The following is a 24,659-nucleotide window of genomic DNA, read 5'->3' as shown; positions in this document are numbered from 1 at the left end:
GCTCTGCAATAACCACATAATTTATCTGGAAATTATATGCCACATGACTCAGACATGTGAGGTGTAACTATCAGGACTCATGGCTAAACAGTCTTGGGGCAGGGTGACTCAGAAGAGTCCTGCACAAACAGCCAAGTTTTGGTCTGTACACCATTTTCATATTTTGATAGAGCACAAGACATAAACTTAAGTTATCCTGGTAAAATATTTACCAAGAGGAACAATCCTTATATGTCATACATAAAATACTTTATGTAAACATTTTTGTCTGCACCAAAGACTTTTAACAGGATGGCAACATTACTTACAAGTATACCATCCCAGTGCTGACAAATGAGCTCCTAATTTAAAAGCAGTTACAGTACCATAATTTCTTTTGCCATGTAACCTTTTCACTTATAGAACAGATTCTAAGCGTCCCAAATCATCTTTATAGACAAACCCCTGTTCTACTCTAGGAGAAGGCTGAAAACAATTTTAAAGTTGAAATGGAACAGCCTTTGTACGTATGTAAAAACAGTGAGTCCAGAGGAGGGCCACCAAGATGATCAGAGGGATGGAACCTCTCTCCTGCAAGGAAAAGGTGAGAGAGTTGGCTGAGATTTCAGCCTAGGGAAGGCTCCAGGGAGAACTTATTGCAGCCTTCCAGTACCTGAAGAGAGACCACAAGAAATCTGAAGAGGGACTTTTTACAAGAGTGTGTAACAATAAAACAAGGAAGAATGTCTTTACACTGAAAGAGGGCAGGTTTAGATTGGATATTTGAAAGAAATTCTTCACTGTGAGGGTGGTGAGGAACTGGTACAGCTTGCCCTGAGAAGTTATGGATGCCTCATTCCTGGAGGTGTTCAAGGCCAGGTTGGATGGGACTCTGAGCAACCTGGTCTAGTGGAAGGTGTCCCTGCCCAAGGCAGAGGGAGGTTGGAACTAGATGATCTTTACTAAGGTCCCTTCTAACCTAAACCATTCTATAATTCTGTGATACAGCAATCACAATAACCAACTATCAGTGTATCTCAACCTTAAAGTTGCCTTACTATTAGGTAATTAGAATGAAATTTTATTTCTCTGTAACTTTTCTCCAAAACATTTTTACTATTTGTGACCCCTTAACAGAGTCTTCCAAACCTTCTTCCTCATCTTTTACTTACATATCCCTATCCCAACCTTCATCACTCACTCCTGTACAATAAAATGCCACTGCTGTCATAATTTCAAACACCATCTGGTTTGAAATCTGGGCAAGCAGAATTAAGCTAATTAAGCCTGTCTTTCTTCTGTTCATTAATTGCTTTGCTACAGAATCCACTTTCTTCAACAACATTATGCTCCAAAACAGAAATTTTCACTTTAAAAGATATTTGTTGCCTGTTCAGCCACAGAGAATTGATTTCAAATCACTCTATGCTTTTGTTAGTACCAGCATGAAACAAAAGTTCTACAAGCTGTGAACTGTGCCATTCATATATGTGGAGTATAAATCCTAAAGACATTCCTAATCCTTTCTTCACCAGCTGCTTTAGCAGAAACATCTAGTTTATGCACTTTATTCTCTACCCAAATTTGTCTATTATGCCACAAATACATTAAAAAAAACAACTGACATTTAAGCTGGTCATCCACCAGACAATGGGAGTGCCCAGGGAATGCCACACTGTCCAAGAATTGCTACAAGATTTCAGCATGGACACTGAAGAAGCACATGGCATTACCCATTAATGAGGATTACCACATTAATCCTGAAGGAACAGGAAAAACTAGCAACAGGCATTGTACCAGCTACAGGAAGTGACTTGCTCAAAACAATCTCCTCTGTCAGCAGCAGAGCTAGGAGTAAGTAGCCTAATCATTATACCTACCAATTACATGAGAATACAGACCTCTGAAATAACCTTGTATTTTCTTTGCAGATGTCAGACTTGTCATCATACGTGCTATTAGCTCTTCGATTTAAAGCCTGAAGTCTTAAAATTTCAACCTGTCAAGCCTTACCCATTGAGCATCAGATTTAGAGAACTGAGTTCTGCACACCAGTTCCTCCACATCCAAGGAGTTAGGGAGATACACAGCTGCTCAGAGATGAGATAGCACCAGGCAGGGCTTTATTTCCTAGGTGCTACCCACCTGCCTACAAAACCATGTGCTGTCACTTCCCACCACAGCTGTCAACTGCACCAGTGACTCAATGCACAAGATCCTTCTTCCCCATGACTATATGGCACATGATAGTCCTCCTCCTCATATGCAAGGGGAAAAAAAAAAAAAGAGTCTAAAAATACCCACAGGAGTATGTTTTAGTTTTTTATAGGAGAAGGGTAATTGCTTGGGATCCAGAACAACTCACTCGAGGCTGTGGTTTGTGCACTGCCCAGAATGATGAGTACCTTTTCTAAAAAGAGCCTGCAAAACATCTAAATTCAGGCCATGCAGTCCTGGTTTAGTTTCTCCCGCGCCAGTCCCCACCACTCCCACAGCAGGCTTTGCTCCCTGGGTGATAGTATTGCCTAACCTAGATTAAAAGCCAGCTGTGCCAAAGGGGACATACAGGAGGTTTTGCCCTGCATCAGTCTGATGCACAACTGCTCTTACTTGGTTCAAGACACATCAGAGGAACCCAAAGCAAGCCAATAAACCCAGATTTCCTTACACTTCCCAAACACTGAAAAAAATTTACAGTTGCCCTACAACACACTTTCATCAAGCGGGTGGTACAAGTGTAATTCAAAACTGAAAGGACACTGGTCTGAAAGTCAGTTTTAGCAACAGTGTCAGTGATATTTTCTCACAATCTAGAAGAGGTAGAGTGGCTATAGAACAGCTCTTAGAGCTTTTATATCCTATATTTTAACAGATTAAATCTGGGACCCTTAGTAGTGTAAAGCAAGGTTTTCACTTTCTCATACTGCATTTTACCAAGCTGTCTATTGGTGAAGGCTTATGTGGTCAAGATGATAACTGTTCTACTTCCACAGAACACACAAGTTCTATGAGGGACCACCCATAACAAAGACCCATCCACAACATTCACTCACTTTCCGGACTGTTCTGATGAGCACATTTCCCCACGTTCCACAAATTATGCAAAATACCAGCTTTCTTTTGCACAGCTCTGAATATCCAGCTTTCAAGGCATTTGCCAAGTTTCTCACATTGCCTAATAAAAAAACCTTTCTGGGGTGCATTTCATGCTCATTCGGACCAGACATCTATTACTAACTTTGCCAATTAGACGGTTTGCAAGGTTAAAAAGAACAAAAACCAAACAGAACCAACCTCCTCCCTCAAAACAACTGGTGCATAACTTGACTCTATTCCCACACACACACTTTTCTTAACAACCACTCTAATGTGGGAATAATGTTTATTCAGATCCGTTCCAAGATGCTGTATTGTTAAAGCATATTTGCAATTGCAAGGTTGTAAATAAATTAAAGGCTTTCTTATTCCTAAAACTCAGTCTTGCTGTGGAGAAGCTGCCAGTAATGACAGTAATTTATTTTAGCAAACAGCACGTTCTGACAAGGCTAGAAAACAAAGCCTACTTGCTCTTAAAAATAACTGCCTTTGAACTACCTCTCCCAAGCTCAAGGAGTTCAGATTGAATCTCCTCTTTCCCACAGCACCAGTTCAAGGCACAGAATCAACAGCTGCCATCCCCACTCCTGCAGGGCACCCCCTTTCCAGTCGTTCCATGTCTGTTTAAGGGTGACACTTGCTGAGTCCACACTGGAAACAAAGACACTTAATTACACACATATGCAGCTCAACTTCACTATCTCACAAAAGTACAGACTTAAGAAAATAGAAATAGGAAGATTTAGAATAGATACTAGGAAGAAATTCTTTACTGTGAGGGTGGTGAGGCACCAAAACAGGTTGCCCAGAGAAGCTGTGGATGTCCCATCCCTAGAAGTGTTCAAGGCCAAGTTGGACAGAGCTTGGAGCAACCTGGGATAGTGGGAGGTGTCCCTGCCTATGGCAGGGGTTTGAAACTAGATGATCTTTAAGGTCTCTTCCAAAAAAAACTATTCCATGATTCTATGAAATTCAGTTCAAGTCACTAAATAAGAGCTTGGTTTGAGGGAACAACAGAATTCTTCTGTTTCCTCATGATCTTGTATAAGAAGAATCTTGTTTGCCAGATCTAAAGCACAATAACACATTAATAAGTTTTGGGGGTGGGGTTTGGGGGTTTTTTTGTCACTGTGGAATCTGAGTCTGACTAATTCTGATCATCCATTTCTTTCTTTTATGCAGCAACCCTCCTCATTCATATTATTTGAGGGTATTTGTCTGAAAGACCTTTCTAGACTAGCTACCCTCTCCCTTTTTAAATTTTCATTTAAATTTACCTCTGAAATTCTCTTTTCCAGCTAAATCACATCACTCAGAAGTACAGTTTTTGTGTAAATGTTCCTTTTTATGGTTGAGGAACAGAAAAAAAATCACAATCTGCTTGCTGCACCCCTCATGTTGCTGTGTGGTGTTGTGCAGGCACGTGACTCTGCACCCCAGGAATCCATCAGAGCTCAGCAGGCTCAGGTGAGAAGCAGGGCTTGCTCAGCATTTGTCTTGGGCAACCAGCGCACAAACCGGAGCCAGCTGGGCAGGGTGATAAGCTAGATAGAGAAGGACAGAAACTGCGCTGAAGAATAAACAGTCTGAGAAAGCAGGAGAGATGACTAAGATACACCAGAAGAGAGGCAGCAGGTACAGGAAGAGCAAAATTTGACAAAGGAATGGATAGGAGGGTAAGTACAGGAGAAGTGAATGCAAGCTGTGGTGAGGCAACAGCTTCAGGTGGGCTCAATAGAGTGGAAAAGCCCAAAACAGCAACAGTGAGGATTGCTAGGAAGAACAGAAGGGAAGAAGAGAGAGTACCAATATGAAGAGGAAGACAAATAAGGAGGTGGCACAGGAGGGGAGTGCCTAAATTGAGAAGGGATGACTGAGGAAGGAAAGGCACAGAATTAGAAAAAGTGGAAGAAAAATGGACCCAAGCGAAAGATGGAATGAGATAGGGGTGTAATACATTGGATAGGACAGACTTAAAGAAAGACAGAGTGAAAGGTAAAAAAAAAAGAAAATGACATACTGAGAAGATAAATCTACTTATTTTTCTAAACAAGATAAAAGTACGCATTTCACAATAGTTTTTAAAAAAGCTTTTAAGTCAGTTGGGCATTTTTCATGTAATGGAAGGTTCTTGCAGGAATGAGCTAGTGGAACAGGGAGCAGGCAAAATAGGAGTGCCAAGTTGTTCTAGTTCTTCCACGCAAACTGAGTATTGAGACTGCATCCTCTCAGGCTTTCTTAAAACAGCTTATTATAGGATCTAAGGTAAAACAAGTATTTTGGAGAAGGGGAAGGTACAGGTTGTCTTATTTCACTTTGACTCAGATCTTCTAATCTGATTGCACTGACCACTTGGGGGAAGTACCCTGAGATTGCATCTGCCTTCACCACACGGTATCTCACATCCTCATTAAATGGCCCTGCCAGTTTTGCCTAGAGGGCTGCTAGAGACACTACGAACAACACTCCTTCCCAACAGAAAACAGTCACAGAGTTCAGTGACAGCAATGAGAACGCTGAATAAAACCAGGTATTTCTATACAGGAGCTATAAATTGTACTGCATATAGGTTTTTAAATTAGCTGATTGATTTTAAGTAAAAGCCCTCGATTAAATGGAAACTTGCATGGGAATATATTATTTTTCATTAAAACACTGGGGGCTTTCACTGAAAACAGGCACCAAACTTTTTTCCTTAAAATGCGAATATATTAATTTTAAGTGACTGAAAATCAAAACTCTCACCTATTGAGAACAAATACATGATTTTTGCTTTTTTTTTTAATTATAAGCCAACCCACAACCATTCAGGAAATTTAGAAATACAGATATGTGTGCACCCATGCATTAGCTAAAAGTTGAACCATCTCCAGTGACAACTCCAGCTTTCATACTTAGAGGCACACAGACAACTCCTCAACATGCACCTCATAAGATGTGCAAGGGCAGGTGTAATGCTGTAGCTATACACATTTTTGCAAGATACTTTTGGCATTTCAACAATCCAGGCACACTATTTTAGTACAGAATACTAGATACATAACGGACACCTACTAAGCTTATCACTAGGTTTCCTACAAGAAGAAAAACAGTTTTCTTCAAGAAGATAAAAATATTTAAAAACTGCAGCTGGCACTGTCACATACTTTCACTAAACCACTTTGTCACACCAAGTCCAGCCCTACTATGGCCCCATTAACAAAACCAGTCTTCCTCTGGGAATTGTCCTACTGCAGATATCCAGCTAAGCTGCTGTAAGCAATCAAACTCTTCATAAAATCTTTATTCCAAAAGAATTGTGAGCCATGCATAATACCTCCAACAAGCCCATTTTCCTTTGCCGTCTCCATTTTGACAGTGGATTGATTAGATGTCTTCATCTTTGAGGTATTAATGGATTCCAAGAGGGAGACAAATTCTAGGAAGTTAGATTCATTGGGCATCTGTCCTTCTTTAGCTTCTAGATCTGATTTAGAGGTTGGTAAGGTCTTTTCTTTGTCAGATACCTCCATGAAATTCTTACTTAAAAGCACATCTGTCCCGCTGTCTACACTCAACACCCGCATGTGCCTCTTTTCATGAGCAGTTCTACAGGACTGCGGGTCTAGGTTATGCAGCTCTTCCTTAGAACTTAAATCCACAGTCTGGACATTTTCCAAAGCATTTTCCTGATTTGGATCTGAACAAGTGTTAGTTTCTAGAGGTGTATTTGCTGGGTTGCTGTGCTCCTTTACTGCATCACCCGATTCATAGCCAGAGCATTGGTTGGATGACAGCTCTGCCCTCAACATTTCCGGAGCTCTGTCACTTTCACTAACTTCTGAGCAAGGCTTAGCTTTACTGTCATCAGACAGGTCAAACGTGATAACAGGAATTCTGAGTTGTTCATTAGTTTGCTGACTTGACCAGCCTGCTCTAACTACACCAGAGTCAAGAGCTGAGCTTGTTCTCTCACTTTCCAGGGCCTGTAAGTGGACAGAGCCTGGTAGGTCACTGAGGGTGGTGTTTGGGGTAGTACTCATTGTGATAACAATTTTAATGGGCTCACACAGCTGGTCTGCAGGAAGAGAATTGTCCACAACTTCAACAGCGTTCTCACTGTCTGAGCAATCAAGGTCCTCATGGCTACTGCCAGCATTTAAAGAACTTTCCATGTGCTCATGCTCTTTGGTTGCAATGGCATTGCACTGTGGACAGTTACTGATAAAGCCCGTCTGTGGTGATCCATCTGGCAATTTCTCTCTTTTGTAGCTTTTAGGATTACTTAAATGGTCTGAAATAACTGAATTTTCACTGTCCCATGGCTCTGAAGAAACTCCAGTCCTTAAAATATCACCTTGTGATGAAGAAATATTGGAGAAGTTTTTAGCTATGTCTCTGTCCACAAGAATATCTTGGGATCCATGGTGTCCACAAGGCTGTCCATTCACTCCTTTTTCATTTACTCCATCACCAGGAAATGTTTCCATAGCAGCTGGTTTTGTTGCTATTGCTGATGTAGTGGCACCTGAACCAGAGGTTGTAGAAACAGGTAACATATCTGCTTTGATACAGGGTGAGGTAGATGAAACTTGTGGTGTAGCCTGGTCTTCTAGTACCGTAACACCTAAGGAAAAACATGTGGGCATTAGGTCTCACAAACATGAACACTAAGCATTATTAAAGTATGATCTTTAACCAACAAAATCTGATCCAGAGCAGAGCAAAGGAAGCACAGATGATGTAGCTGATTAAAACAGTTCCAAAGCACAGAAGTTTTTTTGTTAGCTACATATGAAATACTACAAAAGCAAGATAGAACCCTTCCAAGTCAGGACAAGTGTAGCAGCATGTCTATTTAAATAATCAAAACAGCTGAAGAAACAGCTAGTTTCAAAATCAAAATGTTTTATAGAACTATCCCTACTTAGGGAGAGATGAAAGAAAGAATAAGCCAATGATGCAGGTTTGCTGAATCACTTTCTGCAATTCCTAAATGGCCACATAGGATACTGCGATCAACTTTAACTAAAAGGAAGTAATATTTAAAATATTAAGACATCTCAAACACTGGAACTGTAGGCAATGTAAGCTGTACTGGAATATACAATACAGAGCTAAAGGTTGACAACCACAATGGAAGTCCACAGTCAGATGTTTAAAGGCTCTAAGATGAAATCCAAGTGTTAGGTTCCTAGTTTAATGCTTTACAGAAGCACAGAGCTTCCCAAGAATGTGGGGCAAGGCTTTTTCATCTCCCTGTATCAAAATGGGGAGAGCTATTCACACAACCCTCAAAAGGTTGCATCCCAAAAAGGTTGGCTGACAGCTGAGAAAGCTTAGCCTGTTAGAACACCCTTGAAATTTAGTTCTGGCTCTTCAACTCAGATCCTAGTAGGAGGCACAACAGAACCTGCCATGGGATCCTCTGTGCCATTACTTTTTGTGCCAAGCAATGATTAAACAACAGTTTAAGGGGATTTATAAAGCTTTTAAAATACCTCTAAGATCTTCAATAGTTTCCCGTGTTGGCAGGTCCTAAAAAAATGAAAAGAAACACACAAGATTAACATGGTCACTTATTAAATTCTGTTGGGAAAAAAACCATCTATCAATGTAGCTATCAATAGCTATCTAATCAAAGGTTAATTACAGCGTTGGTAAGCTGCTTAACATCACTGAAATTTGAACACGTACCTTGCACAAAATGCAAGGGGTGGGTGAGGGAGATGGTTATAGAACAGTCATGCTCCAAATTGAATCACTGCAATTGTGTGTGATGTTTGGGGAGGGGAAAGAAAAGGAAGATGTCCTCTAAAAAAAAATATTTGCAGTGCCTAATCCAGATACTTTTTTTTTAATCATTAAGGAATGGAATGTGTTCATCTGTTCCACTTTTCCAGCTATGTGTTTCCAAAGCACTAGAATGAAAAGTCTGGTCTCTAGCATTGGTAAATATTCCTCAATGGAAAACTAGAAGACAGAGACATTAAATTAATATAGTATCATTTAGATTCCAAGAAAGCTTTGAAGGTCATCAAATCCCCTCTGCCATACACACACACTCAAAGCAGGTACAGTTTGAACAGGTTGCTCAGGGCCATCTCCAACAGAGTTTTGAAAATCTCCAAAGAAGGAGATTTCACAACTTCTCTGGAAAACCTCTTCCAGTATTTGGCCACTCACTTGGTAGGGAAAAAAAAAAAACACCAAACCAACCACCAAACAAACAAAACAACCCCACACAAAAGACATTAAATGTAATTGATCTAACTGTAGCTTTCCATGGCTGCAACTGTTTCTTATCCTGTCACAAGGCACCTCTGAGAAGAGAGTGCTCAGTCTGCTGTGTATCTTACTATTAGAAAGCTGCAGACAGCAGTAAGCTCCTCTTCTACTCTTACAAAAGATGTTAGCCTTACAAAGGCTAAAACATCCCATCTGCCTGTCCTTACACATCATCCTCAATCACGTTGGTGGCCTCTGCTGGATTCTCAACAGAAGGTCAATGTGCATGGGAACTAACTGGGGAGCTCAAAACAAAACACAATACCCCAGAGGAACACTTCAGGAGTTCAAATTCAACAGCCCAAGTGCATAATTAAGAACGAGACATTGAAAAAAATGTGGCTCTTTTCTGACTGACAGGCACCAAAACCAAGAGGAAATAATTATTATTTTCTAAAATTTCATGGTGGTATCCTGGCAGCAAGAACAGGAGACGTGGTTTGACAAGACCCAACCTGCATGTTTGGAAGTGGGAGACTAGGATGAGATCCCAGGAAGACATAGGTTTGCAGAATGGACAAATACCAGAATACTGGAGAGCAGGACAGAAACAAGGTGAAAAATATTTTACCTCATTAAAAAAAAAAAAAAAAAAAAAAAAAACAAACCAAAAGAACTATTAATGTCTGTGAATCATACAGATGCTACAAAAAGGTAAAAACACTCCAGGAAATGAAGAAATAGTTCTGATTCAGACCAGGATTTGAGTAATTTGTAGTAAATAGGGATAAAGGGTGGGTGTGGAGGAATACAAAGACAGAATGAAGTATCAAATAGCCACTTATTCAGAAATCACTAACCATCCTCTGCACTGACTGAGGCAGGAGTCCTGTAGAAAAAAATAGCATGGCATCACATAATTAAAGATGTTATCACAGTATGCAAGGGGAGTAGCTTAAGATTACACAGACAGTGTTATTCTGTTTCTTAATTTTTTGAAAATTTCTTCAACTTATCATGAGTGTTTCCTATTTTTTTCTTTCATAACATTTACATACATCACCTTCATCATTTCATATACCTTTGATTTATTAAGCATGGCCAATGGCATTGAGTGCACATACATGTACTTTTAACCTCCTGTAGACATCTCCTAGATTTAAATGGCTTTTATGCTTTGTTTAAATACTCAAGAGATGGTTTTGGTTCATTTTATAAGCATAAGTCTAGTTACACAAAACCAAATTATTAATGCTCCGGGAGCAGATCCCTTCAGAGGCAACAAAATAATGCTGATTGCATTAGCCTCTCTGCCTTCTCTCAAAGCAGCCACAACAGCTAGTTGCTCTTGGCAAGATTTCCAAAGGCCGCTTGCTATCTATAGAGCAGAGAGAGCCCTCCTAAGAAGTGCAGCATTATGTAGGACAGTTTCAGCTCTGCAAAGCCAAACCTTTAAGACAAGGCTGACTGGCAGCAGTGGTATACCCAAGTAGATGCACGGAATGACCCCTCCTCCTTGGAGCAGACCTATGTTACAAGCAAGCAGTAGCTGGCAACACAAAACTGTGTGTGGTGAGCTGTGGACTGCACGAGGTGAGGACACTGCTGGAGAGGGGCGCATACTAACCGTTGCTCCAGGTGAGTCCTGCGAGTGCGGAGCCTGCGCTCTGGAACCGTCAGGAATTGTTTGGGTGGAGTCATTTTGGCTGGTCTCACCGACGACATGATCCCCCGAGTTATTGCTGAAGCGAAAGCAAATGAAAGATAAAGAAATGCTTCTTACCACGGGGCATCACAGTGAGTTTTGGGAAGTAGTTGAAGAATAAGAACAAAATGGGAAGAAGTAGCACAGCACAATGAAGTAAGAGCACTTCTTTCTCCTCCAATGATAAAAGCCCAGGGCTGTAAAAATACTGTAATGCTTTTCTGCACTTCCTTCCTCACCAAGACAACTTGATAAAAATAAAATAATAAAAACCCCTCAATCTAAAATGATTATGGTGTCTTCAGAAGTAGAGCTATGAGAAATACAATGACATCTCTTCAACCTCCCTATGAGTATATAATACCATTTAGCCTGCCTGACACACACACAGATTTATTGGCAGAAAAAGCTATTTGGGGCTTTTCCTTAGACATATGACAATCAAATGCTATTCTTTCCACAACTTTGGCTTTGTAAATCCTTGTGTACACAGGGCTTATCTAACTGCCTTTTTATTTGGAAACCTCCCATAAAACAACTACTTGAAATGCAAGACAGAGAGTACTAATACAATCATTAAACCACAAAATAATATTTTTGCTCTGATCTAGGCAAACCAAGTATACAGCTATTACTAACTTCATATACTGTAAGGCAATTTATTGATCAGTTCCTTTGTGGATACACTAAACTACCCAAAAACTCCTTTTATGCATATTTTCTACTGGCTTTTCCATGGATATAAGCAGGTATTTTTGGACAAGGTTTACTATTGAGAACCTACAAATATTCTCTTTCTCAGGTATAGCACAACAAAAATTCAGTCAATAAAAAAGAAACAACCCAGAAAAACACCACAGTGAAATGTCAAAAAGTGTGAGGCTGGGCTTTTCCATTTGTTCATGGGGTTCATTTGTTTTTTTCACCAAAAACCTGTTTTTAAAACTCTAAAGCTGTATCTAAGCTATAACATTATTTATCTGGGGGTCTCAATCTTCTTTCCACAATACTTTGTAGTTAACTAGCTTCAAAAACTTGTTCAACCAACTTGCCAACTACCAAGGTCTGTTTAAAAAATTCTGTCATCCATGTAGTCAAAATAATATTATGTTCTTTATTTTCTGACTGAGTACAAAATAATGGATTGTTCTGCATACACAAATCAACCTGGGAGGAAGAGTCACGTGATTTAACATGCAACTTTTAACTTATTCTACCTTTACTTCTCAGCCACAACAGTCTGAAAGGCATAACCCCATCTAAAACAGAAATGTTGTATGGTTAGTGACACACAGAGGCATTTCTCAAAGGGTCTTGATGCAGGCAGACCTTGACTCTCCCAGCAACATCACTGCCAGGAGTGTAGCACAGATGTGCACGTGTAAAGACATGGAAGAACAGTAGCACAGAGGAACACAAACTATCTTGACACTACTTAGCTGGCACAGAACTAGCAGTAGCAACTGCAAATGCACCCAAAAATACCCTAAGTAAGTTCTTTTATATAGAGCTCTCTGTTGAAGCTTGACTGGTAGTTTTAACAAAGCTACTCAATTTAAGCTTGCTTTGGACATTTTTATGCTTCTATCACTTTTAGATGTACCTTATTTCAGCATTTTTCACATTTGTCATAACACTTGGGATCACTGAAAGCCACTCGCCAGCTTCATTTGTTTGCATGACTCAAGCTTGAAAAACCAGCAGGAAAGGTCTCCATTTATTCCCAAGAGTGTATAGCGGAACATTCTACCAATACGCAAACCTGAAAAATGTCAGTACTAGTCTTCATTCCACTACTGTTTTTACCTTTAATCCCATCACAGCCTGGAAGCAGCCTTATTGATTATATGCAGCAAAGACTAATAGTACTTGGCTCCTCCATAGAGAAGCTACAACTACCTCCCAAATGCCCCTGAGAAACAAAAGCCTTCCTCATGAACAGGATGACAGAAGCATCATAAGCAGTCACAATAAAACATAAGGGGGAAAAGCAACTTCACATCTAGGTGTGATCTGAGAGGGAATTTGCTACAAGCACACAAAGGCAACACAAGGTCGGGCTTCCAAAGCCACGTTATTAAAGCATCTTCTTTGCCAACAGGTGCGTGCCACTTCTTTGCCTCTTCCCAGCAAGTAAGCACAGCAGGAAGTGGAAAGACCAAGCTTTTAAGGCTTCCCCAGAAAACTTCTTCCAGGTTCTCTCCAGGATCTGTTAGCACAGATCTCCAGTACATATCTCCTCTACCACCTTCATGGTGCCCAGCTGCTGCCTGACCTCTGAATCAGGTGCAGCTCAGCCTGCTCCACTACAAGAATGTTTCAGCTACCCAGTATAAAAGCACTAATCAGGTTTTTAAAAGTGTCATTCTTCATACAACTGTAAGGAGTTTTTTTGCACTCAACAGACATTTCTGCTGTGCAGGACCATGGTGCAAACTCACCCATTTTACATAATGTGCCAGCAAGGCAATGAAAACCTTACCTACAATTTGAGGACTGAACCGCTTCTCCTTTTTGAACCTCTGTATCTTTACATTGCCTTCCATTTTTTCTTGAGAGCTTCTGTTGAATTACTTCGCCTTTATCAAACATAAGGTGCAAACGGTAGCTGATCACCTTTATTACCGTGAAGAACACTGTCACCGAGCTGCAGTACACAAAAACTGTCACTGCATTTGCTGGAAAAGCCTATAGGAAGAAATAATGAAGACACAATGATAAGAGTTTGTTTTGAGAAGATGCTGCTAAAATTTTTAAATACAATATATATATTGAGTTCTGCTTACAGAAAAGGTTTAAGGGTTTCTTCAAGGTTCAGCCTATTTCACAAGATCTATTCTTCTTTCAATTAACTGTGGATATTATTTACTATCAAAATCAGCAAAAACTCACCACAGACAAACATTAAAAAGCTTTTTAAAATACTACATTTCCATGTTAATGCAGCTGGAGCCTTTCCTAAACTATGAATTCATAAAAATACAGACACAAAAAGAAACATTAGTTATCTAAAAACAGGAAACCTTTAGAAAACGTCTGTCATCTTACCCTGTATGTCAGTTATGACTCAATAGTAAAACGCTGTAGCTTGATGTCCATTTTCTAATGCCTCACAACATGTTCCCAAATACCTTAACCACTGAGGAATTTTAAATAATTAGTCAGGACTACTAAAAACAAATGAATAAAAATGCATTTGGAGAGGCATCTGTCCTGGCTGAGGCTGGAGGAGTGAGCAATTGGCTGTGGGGTGCTTAGTTGCCAGCTAGGGTTAAACTATGACACAACCTCTTTGAATTCCTTTTCTGAAGTGCATAATTGTTAATTTGCAGCTGTCTGTGATATGTTTGCTGATCTGTGATGAGCACCTCAGTTCTTAGCCATTAAAATTAATTACAGTTCCACTACAGTCTGTAAAGTTCTTTCACAGACATGACATACTAACAACTTTTTTTATACAATACTTCCTTACAGTAAAGGGCAAATCATAGCAATGGACACTTGCAGTTATAATTGAAGTACCAAAGTCTTTACCACTATAGTCACAGAACACGCTTGTGTATTGTCATTACACAGGTGCAGTTTCACAGTGAGTTTCATCTCATTTCAAGTTTTAGGGTTATTTTTTAAACAGAGCTTTACTATAGTCTTGCACAACAACAACAAAAAAACCCAAGCAAGAAACAAAAAAAAAAAAAGGTTTTCAATACTCACGATTTGCTGAAAGCCTACTGAAGTTAATTTTTAAGAATGGTCTTTGCTTTGGGACTAAATCAATCATTTTTCCAAATTCATAAATAAACCACATCGACCACACAGGTGAAGGGAAGAACAAGGCATGCTTATTTCATCTTTAGAACAAGTCACCACATTTATCTTGATGTTGAAATTAATGTTGAATCATTTCTGTGCTGTGACAAGCAAGTGGGTTGCAATTCTGATGCTGCTTTTGGCTCACTGGGACTTCATACCATCAAGATGTACACATAAAAATTTTCAGGCAAATCCTTTTTTATGACTATTCTGATTCAGATACAAAGAATCTATTGCACAATAGTGGAGGAGCTACTTAGGATGTACGTACTACCAATGATCCCTAATAAGACAGACATGACTTTCTACAAGTTGAGGCTTAAGTCTGTTAAGAGTACTGTGTAAAAACCAACTCTCAGCATACCCTTCAGTTATTTAGTGAACTCAGGTCAGAGAGAGGATCCATTTGCAAGCTCGTGTTCTCAGGGTATAAGGCTTGGTAGATGAAGTTGAAGAGCTTGAGGTTGAAGAATTTGTGGTTTATGACTAATGTTTTTACAAAACGAGTTAGAAATTGCTTGGCTTCACAAAGAGTGACAGCCAGTTATCTGTAATGACTTGTTTAAGAGAGATTTGTTCACCTTCCAAGGAACCTCTTCAACTATACACTAAAAGGTACAGATCAATTACTCATTATTAAATAACTCAGAATGACCCACTAGAAAAGAAGTGCTTTATAGGTGGCATTCATAAAGCTTAATAAATATTATATGAATAATGTCAAGAGGACACAACAAAAATAGATTTCCAGTAGCACAGCCTATGCGTGCAGAGACCATGCTACAAGAGAGACTGCAAGGAAGCTCCTAGATTTCTGAGTGGAAAAGAGGGCCAGTTTTAGCAAATGCTGAGTGCTGCATGTCCTCATCCCTGCCTTGTGACCAGACCTACCAGAGCTGTGCCCCGAGCCAGCCCGTGGTCTCCCTGCCCATCTGTCCGAGATACACGATGTTTTAGTGCACCCACCACACCAAGACTGCCAACGCATAACATGGACAATGCATCTTTAATACTCTGAATGCTGGGGCAGGCTGAGTGCTACAAGCCAGCAGGTAGCTACCTGCCCACGTGAGGAATTAGGAGAAAGATGAAGCCAATAATGGAAAGCCCTCCATTCTCTGCATCAGGCCTCTTGCATAAGGTACAAGTGTCATATGACTGCAGTTGGTGTTCCCAGGTACAGATAGGTGAAAGATATCAAATCCACACTAAGGAGGAATTAAGTTATAGACCACTGAGGAATTAGATGATAGAGTCACTTTTGATGCACTATAATTATAATTAGCCTGGTTTCCTATGAAAATGAGGTTTTATAATCACACCATGTGCCTGTGTATTCATCATCTCCCTCCATCCCCTCAGTTGAAAGGTAGACAAAGAACTAAAAAGTTATTCAGGAAACTTTAAGAGAATACACCCCATTGGGCAAGGTCACAGCAGCACACCTCCTCCATTAATGAGAGGAATCCACACAGCTCTCCGACCTTTTGATGCCACCCCAGTGACAGAAAAAGCTTCAATTCAGCTGACATCTTATTAGAAGCTAGGAAAAAAAAATCCACAAATACAAATTCATTAGAAAGCAGGCTTCATGACTTCCCACAGGTTTCTATGGAAGCTGCAGCCCTAGTTTTCTTCATTCTCGCCCCATTAGAAACTCTACCATAAGGTACTTTTTGTTCTCAGTAGCTTCTGTTGTACCCTGCACCAGAATAGTGTGGGGTCACGGCCAGAAATGCAGGCTGGTGTGTCCCAAATGTGGCCCAACTTACTACTGCAAATGCAACAGAGTTGATGTCACCATGTATGGAGCACCTTTGCTTGGGGCTCCTGCCTGCCCAGAGATTGTTCCCGGAAGAACAGCCACATTCTCCTTCAGTGTCTACTGACATTATTTGAGCAGCACAAAGGTAGAGGTGACTGAAAGATATACATAAAGGTATATAACCTTTGAAAAAGTACCATACCTTGTAAATCGGGCTGAATGATAAAGGGTGCTTAGACCCAGATGTATCCCCCCCACTGCTTGAGCCCCTGAGGCACCTAAAGCAAGGCACTGCTGCACCTGGGCCTGACTGTCTCCAGTGTGCTACACAACACAAATGAGGGAACTCCCAAACAAATGTGCAGTCAGCCACTACCATCAGAGATACGCATGGGAGATATAACACTGGGGCCAAAGACCCATATTTATATGTTAATTAAGGTGAATCAGTACTAAGAGATGTCCATCGCACAGTATAAAACATGGGAAAGCAGGTAGCAAATAAAATTCCAGGGACGTACCTTGAGTTCTAATTGTGTGTCCTACCACACAATAAATACAGTACATAACAGGGTAGCCTGTATCTCTGCTGTGTTATCCTTAACTCTGACAGAGCGATCGACAGAGTGGGGTAAAACGTGGCCAAGTGGGACTGGAAGCAGCTGACACACTGCCAGTTTTATCTAGTTTACCTCTGAGTAATTTATATGCCCACACCCTTATACTGCCATGTTGTACTTCTCCTATCACAGAGTGATTTGAGGACCTCGTGCTTAAGAAGTAACAACCCTGTGAGTTCAAGGGTTCCCTGTCCAACAAGAGGCAGGAGAAACATTCAGCATGTTGTTTTGGGGACTCACCCAAACACGATGCACATTCTCTTGTAGCTTGTAAAATAAGCTATATGCAAGTAGTTCCCAAAGTTGCATGTCTGGGTCACTGGTGTTTTACTGGGTCTGAATTCAGCCCAGGGGCTGAATACTAAAGTTATCACCATTTTCATGTGCAAAACACATAGGGATCCTGGACTGTTTGGTGGAATAAAAACTTTAATTCTTAATATATTATGAAAGTTGATATGGCACAGTTAGAAGAGATCTCATTATAATTTCGAAAATTGATTTTAACAGCAATGATGCTCCAAATATCCAATGTACATTTTTAATGCTTAAATGATAAATGAGAACGAAAAGAAAGTGATGGAAATACAGATCTGCATTTTCAAAGGTATGGAAGCTAATAAAGGAATCCTTAGTACCAAAGTAAGCTATGCTGAATTAGCTGGAGAAAGAAATTCTCGATTCACACAACAGAAACAACTTGATACTTTAAGCTTCTCAATGCTACCATCAGCACACCTCTGCTGAGCCACTGTGAAAAAACTAAAAACAGATGGATGAGTTTTGCCATTTGATTCAAATCAGACTGTTTCAGAGAGACTTCCTAACTTCAACAAAAGATTATCCCAAGCAAATGAAAAATTTAAAAAGTAGTACTCTGACCTGTTTTGATTTTGCCATTTCAAGAAACATCAACTGCTTTAGCTGAATCCAAAACCATTGGTGTCAAGTACGTAACATAAATATCACCCCAAGTATTACTGAATATTATAAACAAAATTTGTTATAAACCAGAGAAAACCTTTAGTTAAAAAGCAGGTTCAAGTTTTTAAGTGGCAAGAATAGATGTCTTGCATAAAGTTTACCAAGCCTTAGAAACAAGCTACTTAAAACCAAGAAAACATGTAAGGACGTAATTACTCTCAGGCAGCCATCATAATAAACGCATTATTCTTATCAAGGACAAAGAATTCCCATAGCAATATCTTAGCTCAAGAACAAAAGTCCTGCATTTAACCAGATGATTCATCAGAAAGCCAGTCAGTGTGCAGAAAAAGCAAGTCCATCCAGACAGGCAATGATGATGCCCAAGAGAGGTCAGTAGGTAAGTTACATTTTCTCCCCCTCCCTTTAAAAAATGCCTTTTTTTACCTTAGCTCTGACCTATAGTCCAGTGTTCTTTTGTGCAACCCCCATACCTTCTTCAGTTCAGAAGTTTCCCACAAGGAAACACATATCCTTCCAGATACACACTTACATCAACTGGGAAAAAAAAGCTAGCCTTCAATTATTTTCGTTTTTAATCAGACATATGACTTGGACAGCAAACCCTACAATGCAAGACTCTTGCTGGTTTGCATAGGAAATAGACCCTCTCAATCAGAAGAAAGCATATTGTTGTCTTGGTTCATTAACTCCATGAGCCATGCTTACAGGAATTCACTGCAATCCATGCCACAAAATCCAGCATCAACTCATGCTTAAAAATACAAGATTTGCTTTCCACTGGGATTGCAGGGGGATTCATAAATGCTCTTTGCTTTTGATAACCAGGTCCACATCTGGCCACATAGGGTAAAGAAACCTATTTAAAAATTTTATCCAATCAAAGAAAATTTCTACATAACTTAGTTGAGAATTTAGTTGAGTCACTCCAGGAACCAAATGGATAGAAACTGTTTCTAACGGAAGCAATATTACCCTATAATCACTGAAGGACACACCAAAATAGATTCAATGATCCAGCATACTTTAAGCTTTTCTCACACAGTAGGAAAACACACAAAAACAGAGCAAAAGTTTCAAGCTTTTGAGGAAAATAAATTTTAAGGTCCGGCAAACAAACTCGAGTTATTATTCACTCGCAAAGTTTAAATTTCAGCACAAAGGGAGCTGCATGTCACAAAAAGCCATGTGATTCACCAGTGACATTCAGCAAGGCGTATTAATTACATGGTATTTGAATTTTTCCATTTATTTACCCTTCTCATCAGGTAAGGCCGGACCAAACTTCAAAAAAATCCAAAACACCTGTCTCCAAAAGAGATTTTTGAACAAACGTCCCCACGGTCATTCAGCACTTGCCGAGGCCAGCGCTGCACCCCTACCCAACTCCTTCGGCAGGGCTAAGGGTCCGGCCGCTGCCTAGCGCAGCCGGCGGACTCACCCCGTTAACCTTTAGACACAAAATCCTCAGGTAAAGCCCACAATTCCCAATATTTAAGCCCCCCAGAGGGCAGTTTACAGCCGGCTGAGCGCACACGCCCTCACCGCTGCCGCCTGCGGGCCGAGGCCCGCGCCTCCCCCCCTGCCCCCGGCTCCCGCCCGGCCCCCAGCCTCTCTCACCAGGTGCAGGGCCATGGGCAGCGTCAGCAGGAACAGCCACAGATAGAGGTGGCAGCTGTTGGTGAAGGCCCCCTGCTCCGGGTCGTGGTACCAGCCCCCGGTCAGCGCCGCCCACACGCCCTGCCCCACCAGCCGCGCCGCCGGCGACACCATGGCCGCCCCCCGCCGCCGCCACCGCCGCCCCTCAGCCGCCCGCCGCCGCCATGCCGGGCGCCCGCGGATTCTCCCATGGTGCCCCGCGACGCCGAGCATCCCGCCCGCCCCACCCCGGGCGCCGCCGCCGCCGGGAGGCCGCCGTCACGGGCCGCCCCCCGCCGGGCACAGCGCCCGCTCGGCCCCGCCAGCCGCGGCCGCCGCCCCGCCGCCCCCCGGGGTCCGCGCCCGGCTGCCGGGAGCGGCGGCAGCGCACGGAGGCTGCGGGGCGGAGCGGGGCCGGGCCGAGCCGCGGCGGAGGGGGGGGAGCAGTTCTGGCGCGGGGGCGTCCGTCACGGCCGCGTCCCGCCCCGGGCACCGCGAGGTGCGTTCACAGGTGCCAAAAAGCGCGGCACAGGGGCAGCCCCGGCGGCCGCCAGCTGGGCTGCGCGCCTCGCCGGCCACTCCCCCACCGCCGGGTTCTCACTGATCCTGCCCGATACATCACGAGTTTCCGATCTGTGAGCTCTGCCCAGCTTTAGTGCCACCCGTTTTGTGTTCAATTGAGCTGTGTTTTGGGCGGGATGTGGAGAAATTCGTCAAAAAAAAAAATCGGTTTCTTTCAAGAATGAGTTCAGGGTAAAACCCAGTGTGCCTTCGTTGAAGAGTTTCACGCAGCTGACCTCAAACTAGCGGAGTGAGGAGGTAGGGGCAGGCTGGAGGAAGCATAGGCGTGTGAAGTGGGGGGGAATGGGGCTGAAAAGGTGATAGAGCTGAGTGGAAGCCTTGAGCAGGGGAGACTAAAGTCAGTGAAGAATGAGACGTAAGGATACCAGGTATATTCTTATGGGACACCCCTGAAGGAAGGGGTGTAAGGGTGGGTTTTGAACACCAGGGCTGACCACACACAGTGCTCCCCACCTCCCATTCCCAACCATCAGGAAATAGCGGTGACATTGCATTGTAAATCTCTCACTAGTCCCTTCTAGGGACTGTTCTATATGCATGACCTTTATTGCAGTCAATTTTGTGAAGGATGCACATCACCAAATCTACCCTACATCAGTTGTTCCTGACCATGGCTACAGTTTCACAGACCAAACATGCCATTCTGCTATGCTTTGTGTGGATTTTTTTGACAAAGTTAGGAGACCAAAAATGCTATTATAGTATTTGTGAGCTAATGAACCACATACCTCAGCTTTCTCCCTGATGTGGCAGGCCATGTGGCCATGCGGGATGCTTGTGTTGGCTTGATGGGAGGGATGATACAGCACTATGAACAAGCAGTTGGGAGCAGGGGAGGAATGGCATCATCCTCTTCAGCAGCACTGCCACCCTTAGATGCCTGAGGATCTACAGCTTTGAGGCTTGAGTACTTCCTCAGTGTGACCTCAGCGAGCAGTGAAATTTCAAGAGCTGTTCTTGAGCTGTATGAAGGAGGGACAGTCTTGGCCGCACCTCATGTGCTACTCCTGTAAACACATCTTGCCCAAACTTCTGCCCTGTTGAGTGAATTCTTTTTTATCTTTTGCAGGTTCTTTTCAAAGGTGACAAAGTTTGTTAAAGCAATTGTAATGATAGAATCAAGGGCAATATGCAACTATGAATAATGTTTCTGATGTATGGTAATTAAAAATGTTAAGTTTCAGAAACTACTGAGGTCATTTTCCACAGGCAGAATAGCAAATAATTTCCTTTACATGCACAGATCCAAAACAAAAAGATAGCTAAACAAGGGTGTAAATAGAAAACTTCTTCAAAACCTCCTCTCTTCTGTTTTTTGAGACCTCTAACTCATGTAGGTTATAATGTGCCCAGATAATGCAGACTGCAATTGATATTAGGTTGACTTATTGTCCTGGTTTTGGCTGGGAGAGAATTAATCTTCTTCTCAGTAGCTGGTATGGTGCTCTGTTTTGAATTCCATGTGAGAATACTGTTGATAACACACTGATATTTTGGTTGTTGCTATGTCATGCTTGTCTTAAATCAAGGAGCATTTTGCGTCTCGTGTCCTGCCAGTGAGATGGTACAACAAAGAAAAACTGGGAGGGCTTCCAGCCAGGACAGGTGACTGAAACTGGCCAAAGGGGTATTCCAGACCGTATGACATTGTGCTCACTATATAAAGTGGGGGGAAGAAGGAGGAAGAGGGGGACATTTGGAGTGATGGTGTTTGTCTTCCCAAGTAACCATTATGTGTGGTGGGGCCCTGCTTTCCTGGAGATGGCTGAACACCTGCCTGCCCATGGAAAGTGGTGAATTAATTCCTTGTTTTGCTTTGCTTGTGTGCATGGCTTTCCTTTCCCTATTAAACTGCCTTATCTCAACCCACAAGTTTTCTAACTTTTACCCTTCGGATTCTCTCCTCGATCCTGCTGATGAGGGAGTGAGCGAGTGCTTGCATGGGGCTTGGCTGCTGACTGGGGTTAAACCATGACACTTGTCCACACGTCACTCAAATCTTTCAACTCTTCCTCATCTTTGGATGATGCAGACACCAAATATTTTTTGGTATAATGATACTTGCAGTTATGAAGGGTTCCTGTCATTTCCAGGTCAGGATATGTGTTCTGGACACAACGTAGATGCACAGTATTGTAGCTACACAGTTGCAGGAGTGCCAAAGACGAAAAAAATTACTTCTTTCCTCTCGAGAGATGCCAGTGAGGGTCTGAGCCGAAAGCATTGCCGTCTGTACGCCGCTCTTCTAACCGGTGCACTCCACTAGGTGGTGCCGTCAGGAAAGTTAAGGGCACTTCACACTGTTCTGGGTCATATTTCCATTATTGGAACTCCTAGGAACAGCAACTATACACCAAGATCCTGGAGCGCTGGGTGCTGAAGAAACATTGAACAAAGACTGACCCGAGTGCAGTGATTGCTAGGGGATAGTGGCACTTCAGAAAGCAAATTTTGGAATAATATCTCTAGATAAATATTTAAACATTTGACTGTACTGCAACCAATACCTTGTCTGACCCAAAACATTCCACACTTAATTAGTTCCTGCAGATTCTTTTAGATAACAAAGTACAAGGTGGAATTTGTGTGGCAGAATGCTTGTATTACAACATACTTTATGGCTTTTATAATAAGGCAAATATGCAGATAAGGGAAAGGCTTGTAATTACCTCGCTGAATAGCTGCAAGGCAATGTTATATTAAAGGAAATGGGAGAAGACTTGATAGACATGCTGGTTCTGCATTCTTTCTTTTTGGTTAATGTGGTTCAGTAAGTCACTTTAGCATAATTGTATTTTTGCATTGTGTATAACTATAAATACAGTGGGATAAGCAAGAATTTATGATTTTTTAATACTGTAATTTTAACTTTTTTAAAATTACTGTCTTTATGTTCAAACCTTAATTCTGTGGTATTCACCTGCAAATTTTGTGTTTATGTAGAGATGTACAATGCTCTGGATGTAGGTTTTTGTGCAAAACATTGAGTGTTCATCACACCAAGGTAGTCAACTCAGCAGTGCAGTTTTTATACCTTTCCCTAGCCTCCTTTACTATCCTTCTTGGGGCCTCTGCTGGCAGCAGCCACATCCATAACCACAGGTCCCACAGCACAGTGATTGGCTCCTGGCATGAAAACTCATTTCCTTCCACTTTGAACCACTGCTTCCCACCAGGCTGGCGAGACGGGAGGGCGTCCCCAGCCCACACACTTCCCTCCAACTTCGAAGGAAACGACAACTGTAGTTTAGAAAGTGATACGATTTTTCCACTTAAAACCAGGAGAATCTTTACCCAGAAATAGCATGTACACAGCATTTGCTATTTTCAGGCAACCTCTTAATTGAAAAGACTGTGTGATCGCACCACACAGGGCTGGGACTCTCTCTGTGCATGGACAGGGTGGTGAGCAGAGAAGAGTTGGAGCGGGTCCAGCAGAGAGCAACGAAGATGATTAAGGGCCTGCAGCATCTCTCTTACGAGGAAACGCTGAGGGAGCTGGGCCTGCTCAGCCTCGAGAAGAGATGACTGAGAAGGGACCTCATCAATGTCTGTCAGGATCTAAAGGGAGGGTGGAGCCAGGCTCTTCTCGGTGGTGCCAAGCAACGGGACAAGAGGCAACAGGCAGAAACTGATGCACAGGAAATTCCATCTGGATAGGAGGAAGAACTGCTTCGCTGTGCAGGTGACCGAGCATTAGAACAGACTGCCCAGAGAGGTCGTGGAGTCTCCCTCACTGGAAATGTTCAAGCACCATCTGGCCTCGATCCTGTGCCATGTGCTCTAGGATGACCCTGCTTGAGCAGGGAGGTTGGACCAGATGACCCCCTATGGCCCCTTCCAACCTGACCCATCCTGTGAGAGCCCGCGGGTGGCAGAGCAAACACGAACCGAGGAAGCTCAGTTTCTTCAGAAACCTCTTGGGGCTTGTTCCAAAGAAGGCCCAAAACCGCACGAGGAAGGAGAGGGGAAGCTGCGGCAGAGGCACAAGCCCTCAGCTCGGTTCGCAGTCCCCGACGGACAAAGCGGGAGTCGCGGCTCCCTCGTGCTCCGGCTCCGGGGGACCGCACCGACCCCTCCGCCCGCCGCGCCCCGCGCCACGTGACGGCGGGCGGCCAATCGGCGGGCCCGGGCGGGCGGGCGCGGGGCACCGGCGCTGCCCTCCCCGCCTTTCCCGCGCGCGCCTGCGCTCTCTCTGCCGGAGCCCCGCGGTGGCGGCGGCGACCGGGCCGGGCCGGGCGGCCCCGCCCCTGCCCGCGCCCCGCCCTCCCCTCCCGCGGCTCCCGCTCGGCGGCGGCGGCGGCGGCGG

General features: G+C 42.7%; 1 protein-coding gene across 3 annotated transcripts in view; it reads right to left on the bottom strand.

Annotated features, from left to right (window-relative positions):
- PCNX2 (pecanex 2) overlaps window positions 1–19,903 on the bottom strand; it is a 150,659-nt gene extending 130,756 nt beyond the window's left edge. For 2 of the 3 annotated variants that reach the window (XM_048299884.1, XM_048299887.1), the window contains exons 1-5: window positions 19,751–19,903; window positions 13,470–13,675; window positions 10,910–11,024; window positions 8,556–8,592; window positions 6,392–7,681 (exon numbers count right to left, since the gene is read on the bottom strand). In XM_048299884.1, coding sequence (XP_048155841.1) covers window positions 6,392–7,681; window positions 8,556–8,592; window positions 10,910–11,024; window positions 13,470–13,675; window positions 19,751–19,903 — 1,801 coding nt within the window. Of the gene's footprint in view, window positions 1–6,391; window positions 7,682–8,555; window positions 8,593–10,142; window positions 10,172–10,909; window positions 11,025–13,469; window positions 13,676–19,750 lie in introns of those variants that run through there. The other variant, XM_048299885.1, reaches the window with a different exon arrangement.
- Between the last annotated feature and the right edge of the window lie 4,756 nt (window positions 19,904–24,659).

The sequence above is a fragment of the Corvus hawaiiensis genome, chromosome 3, assembly GCF_020740725.1.
Source record: "Corvus hawaiiensis isolate bCorHaw1 chromosome 3, bCorHaw1.pri.cur, whole genome shotgun sequence".
NCBI lineage: Eukaryota > Metazoa > Chordata > Aves > Passeriformes > Corvidae > Corvus > Corvus hawaiiensis.
The sequence above is the reverse complement of the archived record's forward strand: the minus strand, read 5'-3'. Positions and strand labels throughout refer to the sequence as shown.